General features: G+C 42.8%; 3 protein-coding genes across 5 annotated transcripts; 2 read left to right on the top strand and 1 right to left on the bottom strand.

The window, feature by feature from the left end:
• The first annotated feature begins 6 nt into the window (after window positions 1-6).
• Window positions 7-7,288, top strand: zbed4 (zinc finger, BED-type containing 4). Of its 3 annotated transcripts, XM_034864053.1 has the most exons (3): window positions 7-172; window positions 2,502-2,738; window positions 2,928-7,288. In XM_034864053.1, the coding sequence occupies exons 2-3, from the start codon at window positions 2,697-2,699 to the stop codon at window positions 6,459-6,461; spliced, it is 3,576 nt and encodes a 1,191-aa protein (XP_034719944.1). In that variant the 5' UTR covers window positions 7-172; window positions 2,502-2,696; the 3' UTR covers window positions 6,462-7,288. The 3 variants fall into 3 exon arrangements, with proteins under 3 accessions (XP_034719944.1, XP_034719942.1, XP_034719943.1); XM_034864051.1 differs by having other exon boundaries at window positions 2,502-7,288; XM_034864052.1 differs by having other exon boundaries at window positions 17-300; window positions 2,502-7,288.
• Window positions 7,289-7,464: 176 nt separating this feature from the next.
• On the bottom strand, window positions 7,465-12,366 carry alg12 (ALG12 alpha-1,6-mannosyltransferase). Its single transcript, XM_034864054.1, has 9 exons — window positions 12,152-12,366; window positions 11,235-11,367; window positions 10,428-10,601; window positions 10,119-10,313; window positions 9,924-10,027; window positions 9,146-9,369; window positions 8,612-8,781; window positions 8,166-8,241; window positions 7,465-8,054 (listed from the first exon to the last, which is right to left on the bottom strand). Exons 1-9 carry the CDS (start codon window positions 12,308-12,310, stop codon window positions 7,826-7,828), a joined length of 1,464 nt encoding a protein of 487 aa, XP_034719945.1. The 5' UTR covers window positions 12,311-12,366; the 3' UTR covers window positions 7,465-7,825.
• Window positions 12,367-12,597: 231 nt separating this feature from the next.
• Window positions 12,598-17,181, top strand: creld2 (cysteine-rich with EGF-like domains 2). Its single transcript, XM_034864055.1, has 10 exons — window positions 12,598-12,984; window positions 13,165-13,247; window positions 13,436-13,546; window positions 13,808-13,899; window positions 14,065-14,241; window positions 14,878-14,976; window positions 15,096-15,179; window positions 15,308-15,403; window positions 16,122-16,262; window positions 16,792-17,181. Exons 1-10 carry the CDS (start codon window positions 12,811-12,813, stop codon window positions 16,848-16,850), a joined length of 1,116 nt encoding a protein of 371 aa, XP_034719946.1. The 5' UTR covers window positions 12,598-12,810; the 3' UTR covers window positions 16,851-17,181.
• The last annotated feature ends 298 nt before the right edge of the window (window positions 17,182-17,479 follow it).

The following is a 17,479-nucleotide window of genomic DNA, read 5'->3' as shown; positions in this document are numbered from 1 at the left end:
GACATCATTAAAACATGTTCCTTCCGTCCGACGCTGTGTGGAGCTGCTCCGGCCGAACGTGAACTGCTAGCAGACAAAAGCAACAAAGTGAACCCCCCTCCGGATCAATCAAATGTGTCATATTTAACTGTTTAGGAACCGAAACCAAGTGATCACACCGTCATACTTCACAGTAAGTATGCTGAGCACATGTACATGTCTGAGGAGGGTTTAATGTGACCTGGACGTCGTGGTGAGAGCTGGCCTGATTCGGATCCCGTATGGTTCTTGTGTTGCCACGGCTGGGTTCTGCCTCGCCAGGTTAGCTGTGTGTCCTGTGTGTGGCCTAGCTGGCAGCTAACCAGTTAGCAGTCGTGGTGTGGTCCGAAATTTACTACACGGGCCGTTGCAACGTTAACGATAGTTGTAGAAGTTGCATTGTCTGGTATTTTTTGTGCTACAAATCCATGTGACAGAAGTGTTGAACCTGTGTTGGTTTTGTGTGTTTATTAGCTAACGTTAAATATGCGGCTACCCCAGTTAACGTTAGCACCAGGATAGCCGCCGTGGTGTTTACTGATGATGTAGCTAGCTAGCGTTACTGCCAACAATGTTTCAGTACGTTAGTCACTGGTATGAGGGTCGCACACTCTTCATGATTTGTGTTAGCGGTTATTCAATGGGGGGAGAATCGTAAACCGGCTTATATAGCCATTTACAAGTCGGTGTGTTATGTGAAGATGAAAGCTAATCAGCATTGGCTATTTTCTGCTGTCCCCTCGGATCTTCCTGGCTAACACTTAAGCCAAACCCGGAAAAACTGTTGTCACTGCTCACTTAAGAAGTCGCTTCACGCTGTTTTTGGATTAATAATCAAGTATATAGTTGTTTATGTTGGCCAAATTTGTGAGGTTAGATTAAGGGTTATGGATTATTTATTTATTTTTTAGTATAATTTAGACTTGGTTAAACCTGTGTGTAATTAGGCTAATATTCAAAAATGTATTGCCTGTAACGTCTAGTTTGCTCATGTATTGTAAAAAGTTAAACTAAATGTTAAGTAGTGGTGTCTCAATATATTCTCTTATGTTATGCTGAAAGTACAACACACTTAATCTTTATGACATTGGTCTGTAGTAATACGGTTCTTACTGACAAATACTGTACAGGTACATAGAGCTTCATTCAGTGTAATGCAACGGCTATTCTTAACACATCACATCAGACCTGACCCCACAGCCTACCTTCGAACAAGATTCCGAGTGACTTGGTAACAAAAATACACACCATATTCACCTAAGGTAGTTACCAGTTTATTATGAGCTAAAACTAAGAAAGTCTTGTACTGATAACAGTCATGCAGAGCACTTTAATGAAGACTAGTTCATGGTCTTTTTTTGCCTTTATTAAACTCAGTGGTCATTTTAGAGGTTGTAGATTGTGATGCTGTTAAACTGTATTGCATTATATGTAGGTGCTTTAAAAATAAGTATTTTTACCACCCCATTTATATCAATTGGGATAGACAAAATATTATAAACCGGTCTCTAAGACAGTTTAAACAAAGACAATCTAACCTAATGACAGATCCTTATTTTTGACATTGGGGTGCTGATTATGTATTTGTAGTCTAATGATTCTGTTATGGCAAAAATAATAGACTGTCTCTACTCTACCAAAATGGGACACTAGATTTTTTTCCTCCTACCAGATTCTACCGCCAAGCTGATTTCAGTCATCAGTTCCTCAAAATGTTCTAGTCAGCTGCTAAAGTGTTTTAGTGTTGAAATACATTGTCAGTTGGGCATAGATCTATTGTACTATGAGGCTCAGATAATCAAATATGATGCGAAAAAAAACGGCGTTAGCACACAGATAAAGTCCACTAACTGAAAATTCTAATTTAACAGTATACATATTGTAAAAATTGTTCCCTGTTAAGCATGATTGTCTCACTGAATAAGGAAATGTTTGGATTGGCGAGAGAGTATACCATTTTTGGGGATAAGTGGGCGCAGGCTATTATAATCCAGAAATCTTACAGTTGAGCAACAGTTCTGTGGAAGAAGCATGGAAAGGTGATCCTGCTCTTAATTTGCATATTAAAGCTGAGAGCCAAATCCTAAAAAGGTCCATAAAAGTACCTTATGGCCAGGCTGAACCTGCTTATGTCAATAAGACAGCGTAGCCTTACAGCAACTACTTAATCGGGCCGGGCTTTTAAAATTAAAACCCTTTCCATATTTATTACCTTTTTAAAGTTGCTTTCAAAAGTAAATCAAACTGGTCAAAAATACATTTTATAAAACGGGGTTTTAGAGTTGTGACTTCTAACGCACCACATCGTTTGTTGCTGCCAAACCTTGTATTAAGAGCCTGTTAAGTCAGTTTTAGAAGATAAGAATGAAAGTAAAGCATCATGACTTCAGTGTTATTGCAGCATACCTGTATTACAGGTTGTTTTGGAGTCTCATTTCCTAAGAAGACACTTTGATATATTCTCTCTCTCTCCCTGTCTCTAGGTTGTGTGGGGGAGAGGTGGGACTACTTCAGTCATAAATGGAGAGGGACAAGCAGGCACCCTATGTCCCGGGCAGCCACACACTCATCACAACACCTGCGTGAGTGCTGCAGTGTCGATGACTACACCTGAACAAAAAAATATACATTTGACAACGCAGACCTGACTATTCTACACACACCCTTGGGCTGCTGCTATGGATGGGGAGGAAGAGGTGTCTCACAAGCGTGAGGATACGGTCAGTGAATATAATGGCTCCATGGAAAGTAAAAAGAGAGAAGCCAAAGGGACCTGCCTAAAAATTGAGGGTCAGGATGGCTATGTGTTTAAATCCTACAGCATTAACCCTCATGACACTGTGGATGCAAAGTCCCCTGCTTGTTCCTCAATAACACTGGATAAAGACTCTCCCCCTTCCTCTCCTCAGGATGACAAACAGTTGGAGTCGGACAGAGCAAGTGAGACTGACCCAGCTTCCCCCACCCTTTCAAAAAAATGCCTAAACACTGATACTGAGGGAAATATGGAGAGTCAAAGTTATGAGAATGGAAATGAAGCAAGTCAAGATATCAAAGGGGAGGGTGGGGATGCAAACGGAATGGACGAGGACGATGACAGGCTAGGATTTGGTAGCTCTGTTGGCCCTTTTGTAACTAGAGATGGTGATGAGTATAGCAATTTACTAAGTGGATACACAAGCACCCTTTATGATGTTGCCATGGACGCTGTCACTCAGAGCCTTCTCTCATCTATGAGGAGTAATACCAACCCGAGGAAGAAATCTCCTGCATGGAACCATTTCTGCATATCACCACGAGACAGTACCAAAGCAATCTGTTTATACTGCATGAAAGAGTTCAGCCGTGGTAAGAACGAGAAAGACCTCAGTACAAGTTGTTTAATGAGGCACGTACGAAGGGCTCACCCCACTGTGCTTTTACAAGACGGAGCCGACGCACCCTCAAATAATCTGACCGGCTCCCTTGCCTCATCTTTGATACCTCCATCCCCAAACTCACCAAAAAACGGAGACTTGACCAATAGCGTCATTTCTTCTGCCTCAAAGAACACTTCACCGTCCACCTCCTCAGCGGAAAATTCTGATCTGTCATCCAAAGAAGTGTTACCCAAAGTTGAACCAAAACTAGAACTGTATGCCAACATTGACGCCGTTTGCAGCACGCTCTCATCCTCACATTCCAATGACAACAACCTTGAAGATATGTCAGACGGTGGGCCTGAGCGCCTCCCCGGGACCCCAAAAAGCTCAAGTTCCCGCCGGAGATCCGCTGTATGGAAACACTTCTACCTGTCACCCGCTGACAATTCCAAAGCAGTATGTATCCATTGCATGAATGAATTCAGCAGGGGTAAAAATGGGAAGGATCTAGGGACAAGCTGTCTTATTCGCCACATGTGGAGAGCCCACAAAGAGGTTGTCATTGAGGAAAACGGACAAGGCAATCACATTCCCCCACCCTATACCAACCCGCCTTCACTACTGTCCCGCACGCATCTACACGAGCCTCTGGAAGTAAAAAAAGAATTTACCCTTCTCCCATCCTCACCAGAAACCATATCAGATGAATTACCCCAGAGCTTGGAGGACCGCATGGATATAAAAGAGGAATCTGATGATGTGATGCATCTCTCAGAGCAGGAATCCTCTCTCAATCTCTCCTTCAAAACTCAGGGGGAGGATACATCCCTAACTTCCTCGCCATGCGACCTCTCTGAGGGCCCCAGCCTCAATCAGGATCATTCCGTTTTCCAGCAAAACAAGAAGATCATGAAACGGGTGAAATCTGAAGTGTGGCACCATTTCATAGTGTCCCCAGTGGACCAGTTAAAAGCACTGTGCCGTTACTGTCCATGTGTCATCAGTCGGGGGAAACGCGGCGACTTTGGTACAAGCTGTCTGATGAGGCATCTGATGAGACGCCACCCAGACGTCCTCAAAAACCAAAAAAGCACAGATGAGAAGGAATCCTCCCCTCATCCTTACACCAATCTCACCGCTACGGACGCAGTTTCAACCAAAGAAACTGAGAGCCCTGCCAGCGAGAAAAAGCCCCAAACACTGCCCGTTTTCAGTAAAAAGACGTCAAAACTGTGGAACCATTTCTCCATTTCACCCACTGACCCCACAAAGGTGGTTTGTTTGCACTGTGGCCGCACAATTAGCCGAGGCAAAAAGACTACAAACCTTGGCACAAGCTGCCTCTTCAGGCACATGCAGAGGTTTCATGGACATGTTCTTGAAAGTAACAATACTATCTCAGGGGATGTGCCGTCTGCTGAAATTCATGTTAAACAAGAGCTCATGGACACTTCTGTTTATGAAACGGAACAGAGCCGTGAGAGGTTTGATGAACACCACCCGGTGGCCAAAAAAATCACCAAACTAATTGCAGAAATGCTCGCACTGGATCTTCAGCCATCAGCTGTGGTGGAGAATGCTGGACTAAACCGACTGCTCGAGTACCTCCAGCCTCAGTATTCTCTACCACCTTCTTCCTACTTTACCAGTACCGCCATACCAGACATGTACGAACGGGTGAAGGACGTTGTGCTGACCCACCTGAAAGAGGCCGAAGGTGGTGTTGTCCACTTCACAACCAGTATCTGGGTCAGTAGCCAGACAAGGGAATACCTGACCCTCACTGCCCACTGGGCGACGTACGAGTCAAGCGTCAGGCCCCAGGGTCAGGACTTCCACTGCTCTGCTCTCCTAAGTGTCTCACAAATAGACTGTGATCATGACATGCAGGACATCCCAAAGCAGCTGGAGTATCTGTGGGATTCCTGGATCACCTCATCAGGGTTGAAAAAGGGGTTCACTGTAACTGATAACACCACCGTCAGAAACACCTTGGAGGACCATGGCCATGTCACCATGCAGTGTTTTGGACACACCATAGACCTCATTGTTAGCGAAGCCATAAAAAGCCAGAGAATGGTTCAGAACCTTCTGAGTATCGCACGGAAGATCTGTGAACGTGTGCATCGCTCGGCAAAGGCCAAGGAGAAGCTGGCTGAGCTCCAGAGGGTGCACCAGCTGCCCGAGAACCAACTCATTCAGGATGTTCCTTCCAAATGGAGGACCTCCTTTTTCATGCTGGAGCGGCTGGTGGAACAGAAGAGAGCCATCGACGAGATGTCGATCGAGTGCAATTTCAGGGAAATGATCAGCTGCGATCAGTGGGAGGTGATGCTGTCGGTCTGCAATGCACTGAAACCTTTCGAAGTCGCCTGCAGGGAGATGAGCAACCGCACTGCCACTCTGGGACAAGTGATACCACTCATTCACATCCTCAACAGAAAGATAGACCTGCTGTTTGATGAAACTGTGGGCATAGACAACATGCTCAAGTCTCTGAAGGAAGCCATGGTGTGCAAAATGTCGGCGACTCTGCACGACCCACGATACACCTGGGCGACCATGCTGGACCCACGATACAAGACGTCGTTGTTCACAGAGGAAGAAGCTGAGCAATGCAAACAAGATCTGATCCGAGAGCTGGACTTGTTCTTGACTACCTCAGATGTAGTTCAGCCTCCGCTGCCCAATGGCTGCAACGAGGCCCCCTTGTCGTCCAACACCTCCCACCCAAACAAAGACAACCTCTGGTCCCTCATGGCCGACATCCGACAAAAGATAAAACACGAGGAGAAGCCAAAGTCCTCGGAGCTCGCAGTGCTGGAGTACCTCGAGGAAGACATACTCGATCAAAGCTGTGACCCCCTTGACTATTGGAACCTGAAAAAGTTGCTGTGGCCCAATCTTGCCAAAGTAGCCGCCCGTTATGTGGGCTGCCCCCCCAGCATTGTCCCAGCAGAGACACTGTTCAGCACAGCTAGTGTCAACTGTGCCCTAAATCAGCCCAGGCCTTTACTGGAAAACATAGAGGGCCTGCTGTTCCTCAAAGTCAACCTCCCTTTGATTTATTTTCAGTACTGATTATTGCTGAGCATTAAATTAAACCCTTTTTTTTTTTTTAATCAAGGACCAAGTTGCATAGCTGTGAAATGGGGGGGGGGGGTCTGTTGGGGAACATGTAAAATATTGATCTATACACTGATTCTCACTCCAGATTTGGAGGTTTTATTTTATTCTGTGTACTACTGTTAAACACTTTGGAGCTGTTGTTATGAAACGTCTCAGTCCAAAGTGTATCAGGGAGGGAGGGTTTTTCTAGCTGTAGGGGTTGGTGATAATGTGTTTGCTTGTAAATCAATGTGTTTTTTTTAGTTTTCTGTGTCTACTCTCTCCTTGTGCCTTATTCAAAACTACTTCAGGTCAAAATGCTGTAAATATTCTGTTAAATTGCGCAGATCACGTCAGGATGCTTTTTGATTATTGTGTATTACAGATAGATGCAGAGTTGTTTTCTGAATGATGGCCCAGAAATAAATGCTGTGACTGAAAGATGTTTTAAGTTAATGTTATTTAATTTTCATTGTGGATTTGTGGCTCATGGTACTGTCAATTAGAAAAATACTTTTTTTTTTTTACTTGCTGAAATGTTTTTAATGAGATCATGTATAATATTGCTGTATTTTCAGAATAAGCAGTTTGTTTGGAATATACAATTTGTCTCTTAAGCACAATTTAAGTTTTATGTCCAGGGGATTAAATTATGGGTTTAATATCGAGTAAAATAATGTACTGTACATTTTTATATTAAATGACTTCTGAACCTAATTTGATAAATGTTTTAGCATTGAGACTGGAACCAGGCAAATGTTGTGGTCATTTTTAAATAAAGGTTTTCCTTATGCAATATCTAAGGTTTTTCTTTGGTTATCAATAAGATCATTAGAAAATTACATCATGTGCAGGCTTAAAACAAAAAGTCCAATTTAGGAATCTGGTTTCCTCCACTCAATTTCAGCTTTATTCATCTATAAAATCTATTTTACAAAATGTACAAAAACCAGCCTGAGGTTAAACAACAACGTCGTCTGTGTAAGATAAGGGTTTCCTGTCTGCAAGAAAACAATTCTTTGCTTGCTATTCATGAGAAAAGCAATGCATTACACATCAGTATGAGAAGAAAGAACCATTTCAAACATCAGAAAAGATGTCTGACAGTTCAATGCAACGCATTTATCTACTTGGGGAGCACGTGTCTGCAGTTGATCTGTATGTGAGTGAGACACATGACGGACCCGTGGTATTCTTTTCATACAAATATATTCCAATCGATCCCATTATATCTTTAGAGAATGCTGCTTTGGGTCACCTTTACGCTTATTTAATTTTTTTGGTCACTAAAGATAACTTAATCCAACACATTCTTGTTAAAATCACTCTTTTTGTTGTCAGGTTGCAATCTTCCTCTCCATGAGCACAGTTTTTCTCTCTAATCGCACACTGACGGGCGGAAAGTGAAACGCATCGAAGGCAATGTTGCTGTACCCTTCAATGAAGGCCAGAGGCTGATGGGTGTCCTGGAGTAGCTGGATCTTGGTGACATTAGCCTCCATCAGTAGGTGGGAGTACATTTTGATGTCAGGATTTGTGCAGTTCAGGTCCTCCCGTTTGTCATATCTGTTGAGAAGAAAGGAAAAAGTAAAAAAAAGTGATTGCATTACAAAAGTGATAATATTGGGTATTATTTTTGACTAATTGAAGTTCAAAACACTGCAAAAATACACCCACCTCCAGGTTCTGTTCTGCTCTAAGAAGCGAGATACTCCGGTTTCAGCAGCATATGTGTCAATATGAACAAAGACATCTGAGGGGACAGAGGTATCGTTTAACCATGTGACAACACTGCTGTCTGAAGAAAACTTTTATGCATGCTTTCGCTGTCTGTACACAGTATGTTGTATGATTACTGAGAGTAAAAAAGCCACGATTTATTTTTCTCATCCACAATTAATATAGTTCCTGATTCTAATGGGGTTTCATTACATGTGCACATAACTAAAGTTTAGTTGAGATACTTGCACAACATAGAAAAATAAAACAAACCACATGCATGTTTTGACATTTTAAATGGTTAAATCTTAAATCTATATCGAGTAATTAGCTATTCTCAAAGGTGTTGAGATTAATAGTGTTATAGAAACTCCCTACGAATATGTGCTGAAAGTAATTCCAACCTGCTGTGACTGGCAACAGCCGGTGTAGTTCCTGCATTCCTCGGCCCCCTGGGTAGTTGTGGTGGGAGACGTAGAGACTAATACTAGAGAACGCTGCATTGGCCAACAGCTGGCCAACCACAAGTGCGGAGCCCAGTTTATACATCCAGGATTTCTGGTAGTTGCACAAACTGAAGCACAAAAGCATAAAGGAAGTGAGCAATAGCTTTTGCAATGTCACACCTCACACACTGATACACCGTTGACACAAGATGTCTTTCTTGTGATGGTACCGAATAATACCTGGGAAAAAGCTGCTCCGTATCCATTTTAAAATGGGAGAAATAAACAACATCTGTCAGCCAAGAGTGTTGCTGCTGGTTGTGCTGCTACAATTTTCTCATCTTCCTCATGTATTTCTGTTTGGGTTATAAAGTGATGAGAGTGTCTGGATTGTGTTGGAATCCATCAGGCACTGCCGTTGGTTGATAAAATGTAAATGGCCTGCCCTGTATTTTCAAATGCAAGCATCGGCTGTAACATGTTTTGACTTACATGAAAGAACAGCCTCGGGCAGCCACCAAGCTGAGCACAGGGAAAGTGTATATGATGAAGCGCAGCTCCTTGTGGGGCAGCAGCGAGTAGATGAGGATGAAGCCCACGGTGGGGAGCAGCAGCAGCCTCATCCGCCGGTCCAGGAGGCCGAGGGGGACGAAGAGCAGCGTGCAGCCAAGGGCGCGGGGCACGGCGGAGTAAAAGTACCACAGAAAGGGAGAGGTTTACTGAGGAGAAGAGAGTCAAGGAAAACGTCACGGTGGAGATCCTCCTCGATGACTTTCATGGGCAGTAGATTAACAAGTTAAAGTAAATGCTAAGGGTGTGGCGAGATTAAAACGCGACGAGATTTCTCGTCGAGGTGAAAAGTTGTCTCGTGAGGCGATGTGATGTCAGCGTGATGGAGCGGGAAATTACTATTGAAGATCCCCCTGCCACTTTTAAATCATTTGTGTGGCAACATTTTGGCTTAGTGTGAAATTGTACAGGGCAGAAGCCAGTTGGTAGAGTTTATACAAAACATTTTGCAGTGTTTGCACGTCCTTTACTGCATATAATTCATTAAAATAGTAAAAAAAAAAAAAAGTTAAATAACATTCATCATTAATAGTTGATTTCAAAATGCACCTAAATTGTTTTGCATTTTGTGATTTTTCAGTTGAATAAAAAAACTATTTTCCACTATTTTGTGTCTCGTCTCGTGGAGTAAGCGTCTCGTCACACCCCTAGTAAATGCACATACGTAAGTGGGAGTGTACTTGAGTAAATGAAAGGATATTCCCCAGTTGGAACTTTTGTTGAGGAAAGTGTTGTACCACAAAACCTGACCTTCAGGCCACAACAACTTTCTCCAAAAGAAGGTGTCAATGGCCACCGTCAGAGCTGTTAAAGACACAAGGGAATCAAAAACAGCAGGGACATTGTATTGTTTATTGAGTATGTATTATTCATATACTGTATACTGACTACTCACCCAGCGACAAGATCCCAGCAGGAACAGCATAATAAAGCAGCTGCAGCAGTCCTAGCTTCCTGCTCAACAGCGATGCCAGTAACATGAGACCCAAGAAGATGCAGAGCTCCGACCGGAACACAACGATGACTAAAGCGGAGAGGCTGATGAACCGGCCGTATTTCTGAGCCATCCACGATGTAAATGCTACCAGAACTGAGAGGAAAAAATGCACTTTCATCACGTAGAGTTCCTCGCTAATTTAGGAAAAACAGAAGAAAAAAAATCCAGAGTGTCTGGCTTATGGCGATTATTACCCATGTATCTTACCTATTGGCAGTGCAAATACATTCGGGAGTGTCCTGGTGCTGTAGAACATCAGGTGAAACTGGGAAGCACACGTCAGACAGAAGAGCCATGCAACTGTGGAGCCAAACTGCCTCCTCACCTCCTTCTGCATGTGCCACAGTGCACCGACAACACACACTCCCAGGGTTGCTCGGACTGCACAGAACACATCAAAAGAACACATTTGTTTAAACTGTTTAAAACCACATTGGCGACACGTAACACAACATGCTCAAGAACCCTTTTATACATCCGTCTATCCTGTTGCTTTACCAAAACCAGTGTGCTGATGCTGTGTAGATTTGTCTTTATATTTGCTTTTTTGAGTGGAGTTGCACAGTAATGGAGAATGAATTGCAGTGTATACTGATAAGATAAGATAAGATCATTTGTTTATTAGTCCCCAATGGGGAAATTACTGCACTACACTCTGTGTCCACACTTTTGTTAGTACTCACACACAGGCCTGAAATACACACACATGCTCAGGACCTATACATGCACTCTACATGGAGAGATGTCAGAGTGAGTGGGCTGCCAGCTGAACCAGCGCCCTGAGCGGTCGGGGGGTACGGTGCCTTGCTCAAGGGCACCTGGCAGTGCCCAGGAGGTGAACTGGCATCTCTCCAGCCACCAATCCACGCTCCCAGCGCTCCCAGCTTTTTGGGTCCATACGGGGATTTGAACCAGTGACCCTTCGGTTCCCAACCCAACACGCTATGGACTGAGCTACTGCCACCCCATAAAGTTGTATCGTGACTACCAATTCGTGAGATATTGGTCCTTTACCTGTCAGCTGCATGTAGAATTTCGGTGCATCCAGCAGCGAGGACAGAAGCACAACAGGGGAGCAGAGGATGGAGAGAAACAGAGGGCCAAGGAAGGTCCGTGGCACCACACCAGGGAAGTCGTGATGGTCATACTGAAAGACAGCACAGGCTCTGGTCTCAACAACACTAATACACACTCAGTACAGCTGATCTGGAGCTCTCGGTCATACCACATGTCTTTATTAGCAGAAGCCAGAGGTTGACAGTTGTCATGGATGGTAAGATCTCTATTTTTTGGCATCTTCATCCCAAAAACAGCTACTAAATAAATCTTTGAGCTGAGATTTTCTCATTTTTTAATAGTAATTTGACAATTATAATTAAGACATGCATATGGTTTTGGAATAAATGCAATATATGATGTAAGAGCATACCCCAATGTAGATTTGATTGCATGATTCAATTTGAATGTTTCTGTAAAACCACCAATTTGGTACTCTCCAGATAAAATTGGCAATGTTCTTTTTTCAGATTTGAAATTAAAACTGCCCAATTAAATGTGACAGTGATATTAGTTATAGCCCATAGCAGGAATAATTCCGCGTTAATTTCACTGACTAACAACAACTAAAACTAACACAATGCTTCTCTAAACACTAGCTAGCTAGAAGCTTCCTCATATGTTTTCCATCTTACTCATGGCTTTGTTTTGCATGAAGTATTCATTTATCAAAAATCTATTCAATGTAGCCTCTTTTGTAAGCAAACAAATGGTAAAAATGGGAAGCTCTGTAAGACATACTGACTGTGCTAACGGTGCTGTTGTATGGTATGTGTAACGTATTTACAAACGTTATAATAAAAAATCCAAAAAGTATTCCTTCACTGGTGCTTTACATAGTTAGCTTGTTAGCACAGCTAGTAACACCTGCTTACCTTGTCGAAGTTAAGCCTGTGATAAAGAATGTCGTGCGCCGCTTGTAAATTAAAGCTCTCCTCCACTTTAGTGAACGGACAAACGAATAAATGCAAAAGAGCCACAGCTATTAATAATGACAGCAGTGGCAGCCCTAAAGCATTCCTCTTTTCTGCCATGACCAGCTGAAAGATGTGTATTGTGTATCACTTCCGGTCAAGACAGGAAGCAAACGCGCTTTTATTTCACTAAAACTATTGACATATTTTCTACTAGTGGGATACATATTTTCTTTGGAAATTCTGTCAAAAACGTCCTTCGACAGGAGAAAAAAGTAATTATTTTAAATACCACTTTTAGAAATCCAGAATGTTCCACGTGGGAAATGAGCGCTTTGTCCCGCCGTGGCGGCTTGTAATTGGTTGTAGATGTATTTGACAGGCAATCCCAGCAAATGAGCGCAAGCCACAATTCGAGCAAGAGGCTGACGCGGAAATCTAAAAATCGCATCGGGTTTTTTTTCCTCCTACAACCGGCATGTAAATACAAATTTGTTGCGCTTTGCATAGATAACACCAACTTAGATTTAATGTTAGGAACAGCTCATTTAGATGTGTCCGAAACCGTGTAGCGCTAGTTGTAAGCATTGCTTGTGTGTGCATTAAGCGTGTGCCCTGTTATGAAACAGGGTCTGAATTGGTCGGCTGAGATGCTGCCCACCGGCCCAGAGCTGCGGCTACTGCGGCTATTGTCCTGTGTAACTATTGTTTTACTTTTTCAAGTCACCTGCGCCAAGAAAGATTTTAAAAGCGCCTGTTCTACCTGTCAGAAAATTACTGATAACTTCAACAAGGTAAGAACATTAAGAAGCCTACCCCTTTGTGTTTTTTGTCATTCTATTGCTATCCTGCTCTTATATTGTGAATAAGTGTTAACTACCCATAATGTTGAAACGTGCCTAATGTCTTTAACTTATTTCATATCTTTCCCTGTTTTTTCCAGTAAACACGGTGACACTATTTCTGTATTTTAGGGCTTTGACAGAACAGCAAAGCAGAACTTTGGCGGAGGCAACACAGCCTGGGAGGAGAGGAAACTGTCCAAATATGAGACAAGGTGAGATCATCCTGTCATGTCCAGGTCACCCTGCCACAGGAACCGGGTCATCCCAGCTGTTTGCTTTGCACCAGAGCTGCTGGCTGTTGAACTCGGCACAATCAACTGTATCAAAGTTCTAGATAAGCAGCATGCATAACTAATGACTTTCAACCCAGCAACCGTTCATCTCGTTGCTTCCTTGACAGCGAGATCCGTCTGATGGAGATAGTGGAGGGGCTGTGTGACAGCAGCAGCTTCGAGTGTAACCGCATGTTAGAGGAACACGAAGACAATTTTGAAACTTGGTGGTTCAAGAGGTGGGTCTCGGCTTATATGCAAATATTGTCAAACGGCAGCATGATCAGCCTGGTTGGATTTCAACTGTCAATTTCACAACACTAGGATGTAACATAGCTTGTGTTTAAAAAAGAAAGAAAGAAAGAAAGAAAAGCACACAGATTGATGCTCTTTCAGCATGATTAGGCACACTGACCGAGGAATCACCCACAGAGCTGTTTGTGGAGTAAAAAGGTTCAGTTAACACCTAATGTCTCCCTGTGTTTCCTGTTGCAATACAGGAAAACAAAACATCCTGATCTGCATAAATGGTTCTGCATTGAAACCATCAAAGTGTGCTGTCCAAAGGGAACGTTTGGACCGGACTGCAATGGTGAGGAAAAGCCTTTCACACAACATAAAATGGCACTTATAGCGTGTACATTGGTTCTGTGTCTGACAAACTAGATGTATTGTAGCTTTAAAAAAAAGAACGCATTAATACAAATAGAACTTGATGCTTAAAGTGTCTTATGGGTTCTGATTTTATTTTCTGGAGCCTGTGTGGGGGGCTCTGACAGACCTTGCCATGGGAATGGAAATTGTGATGGCGACGGGACTCGCGGAGGGAACGGAAAGTGCAGCTGTGACCACGGCTATGAAGGAGAGGTCTGCCTGGACTGCATCGACGGCTACTTCAATGAAGTGAGGAACGACACATTCTCTCTGTGCACAGGTACACTTCAACACAGATCAACCACCAGTGTTTATTGTCACGCATTGCGTACCTTAAAGGTTCCATGGCATGAAAATTTCACTTTTGAGTTTTTTTAACATTAATATGAGTCCCCCCCATTCTGCCTATGGTCCCACAGTGGCTAGAAATACGGAGCGGTGTAAACAAGCCCCGGATATCCTGCTCTGCTTTTGAGAAAATTAAAGATCAGATGGGCCAATCAGGATATTTGCCCCTTATGAGGTCATAAGTAGCAACGTTACCTCCTCGTTCTCTGTTTTGCCCGGCCAGAGAAATTGGCCCACCCATGAGAAAGAGACGGCATGGCTTTCAAACGAGCAAAGTGGCAGTTGCCCCCACCCCCCCCTTTTTTTTTCCTTCTCCTCCTCAAAAGCTACAGACTCAGAAATGAAAGGAAGGAAAAGGAAAGCTCATTGTGGGACTGGCTCTAGTGGCTGTTATTCTGCTCCAAGGCTGAATTTTGGGAAAGAGACTTGAGATATGGTATTAGGGGACCACTAAGGTCTATAGAAAAGCAACCGAAGAGCCCCATGTTATGGGACCTTTTAATACATACATTATCATGTAAAGTAAATCTGACGTGATTCTGAATTTGTGCTTCACCTCTCCCTGCAGAATGCCACTCCTCCTGCAAGACCTGCAATGGAGCGACCAATCAGGACTGTGATGAGTGCAAAGAAGGCTGGGAGGAGGATGACCAGGAAACTTGTGTTGGTAAGAGGGCCAGTAGAAAGTCTCCATGCACTGTAGGAAACAGGAAAAAAACCCAGCAAAAACCATGTTGTCTGTGCACACCACCGTCTACTCACTGCAGGTCATCTCATGTGTTACAGATGTAAACGAGTGCTCCACAGATCCTTCTCCATGTAAAGGAGAACAATACTGCCTCAATACGGAAGGCTCCTACTCCTGCGAGGGTAATAATTACTCACTCAGTGTTGGTCTGCAAGATTTGGACACAACAATACTGCATGATAACATAAAGCTTGTGTAATGTGTATTTCTGCTATCAAATTTAAAACTCACAAAATTGTGTAACCCTTAGCCTGTGACAAAGTGTGCTCCGGCTGCACTGGAGCCGGTCCTGATAAGTGCCAGGCTTGTGCCAGTGGGTACCAAGACACAGAGGGCACCTGCACAGGTATGACGTAAATAATTCACTCCTTCTCTATGCCGTAAATAAATTGTGGAAGAATGTTTGAGGAGTGTAAAAAACAAAAAAAACAACAGATGTAATATGTTTTCTAGTTTTGTCACTCCTCTATGACACTAAACTGAGTATCATTGAGTTGGTGACAATTGACAACAATCTAATTCAGTAAATATTCAACATATTAATCGACATTGTTCATATTATATGTTCCTACTGAAGCAAAATGTCCATAACAACTGGGCATTTTAGTTTTTTAGCCAATGTTACTCAAACAACAGTAGATGGCACTATAGGGGAACTATTTTCAGCTGCAGACTGATTGATTAATACGTGCTTCTGAGAATTCTTTGCACCACCAGGATTGTAAACATGATCAAAACCAATATAAACTATACACCGTTTTCACAATAAATGAACTTTTCATCGAGTGTAACGGTGGTCCTCAGACAAAAATGTGGCCCTGTGGCTCAGAGGAATGAGACGTATTGGGCTTCTGATAAAGGAGTTAAAATATCACCTGATTTATTCTTCCAAAATGTGTGTCTCCTCCTCCTTACTGTAACTGGTTGATTTCACAGTGTATGCGGTCAGAGGAAAGGTTTCTCTGCATTTACTACACGTTATCACTCATTGGTAACGTCAGCTTTCCGTGTGTCATCAGGAAAGAAAACAGTGTTTCTGTCAAGTTGTGTTGTGTTTTTTTCAGATATCGACGAGTGTTCCCAGCCAGAGTCGGTATGCACCAAGGAGCACGAGCAGTGTATCAACACTAAAGGCAGCCATGTGTGCATCTGCTCGAGTGGCTATGAGAAGCAAGATGGAGAGTGTGTCCTAACGCCACTGCCAGGTGATGATTAGTGTTGGTTAAAGGACTGGTTTCATATGATTTGTGCTCTGCAGATATATATATACATACATACATACATACATACATACATACATACATACATACATACATATACCGATATATAAAGATCAGATGGGCTGATCTGGAATCTTGCCCCTTATGAGGTCATAAGGAGCAAGGTAACCTCCCCTTTCTCTGCTTTGCCCGCCCAGAAAATTGGTCCACCCATTAGAGAGAGAGATATCATGGCTTTCAAATGAGCAAATTGGCTGTTGGTCAAGGCCACGCCCCCTGCCTCCACCTTGCCCCCCCTAGCTCTAGTGGCTATAGTTCTGCACCATGGCTGAAATTACAGGACCATTAAGGTCTAAGAAAAGCATCCAAAGAGCACCATGTCATGGGACCTTTAATGAAATCTTGCTGTACTCATTACTGTTGATTTACACAATATTATCAATATTAAAAGGAAATTTATTAGATTTATCTTTTTAGATTATATATTACTTATTCATGCTTTTATTCTCATCAGAAAAAGAAGAGGAGTCCGACGCATCCGAGACGACCCCAGGTCCACACAAGGAACTTTGATGTAAAGTCTGGGACCAATGGGAGTGAATCAGGAAGAACGGATGAAATTTCTGCACATCTGTTGCCGCCCATTTTAAAAAATGGTAGACTACATGCACTTAATGTACCAGCTGCACTTAGTACCAACAAATGCTGGCAAGACATTGTTTTCTTCCAGCAGTGGATCATGGATTAAAGGACAAAAAAAGAGAGACTATTTACGTTCGCAGTACTCTGGTCATTGTTGCTTTTCTCTGGTGTGCTCAAACTACCACTTGTTGTTGTTAGTTGTATGGTTTTAAAATGGACGGTGTCTCAATAAAGGTGAATTATGTTGAATTAAGAAACACAAGTCAACAAAATGTGTATTTTCTTGTACTTTTTTTGTTTTTTGTTATTCTTAAGGAGCAAATGTAGTCCAGTTGATTTAAAGGAGCAGGAAGTTAGATTATGTTGCAGTAATCAAACATGACCACAAGGTGGCAGTCTAGCCATATGAAATAAAGAAGCTCACGACTCAAAAGATGTGTGCGTTACTTTAATCAGTCTAGAAGGAACTAGATGGTGTGTCTCACTGTGCTTACTCATATCTTGTCCTCACATCCCATAGCGGTATTGATGCATGATTCTATTTAAGGTGGTTTTAACAA

This window comes from Etheostoma cragini, chromosome 23, assembly GCF_013103735.1.
Source record: "Etheostoma cragini isolate CJK2018 chromosome 23, CSU_Ecrag_1.0, whole genome shotgun sequence".
NCBI lineage: Eukaryota > Metazoa > Chordata > Actinopteri > Perciformes > Percidae > Etheostoma > Etheostoma cragini.
This window is presented reverse-complemented; position numbering and strand designations above follow the sequence as displayed.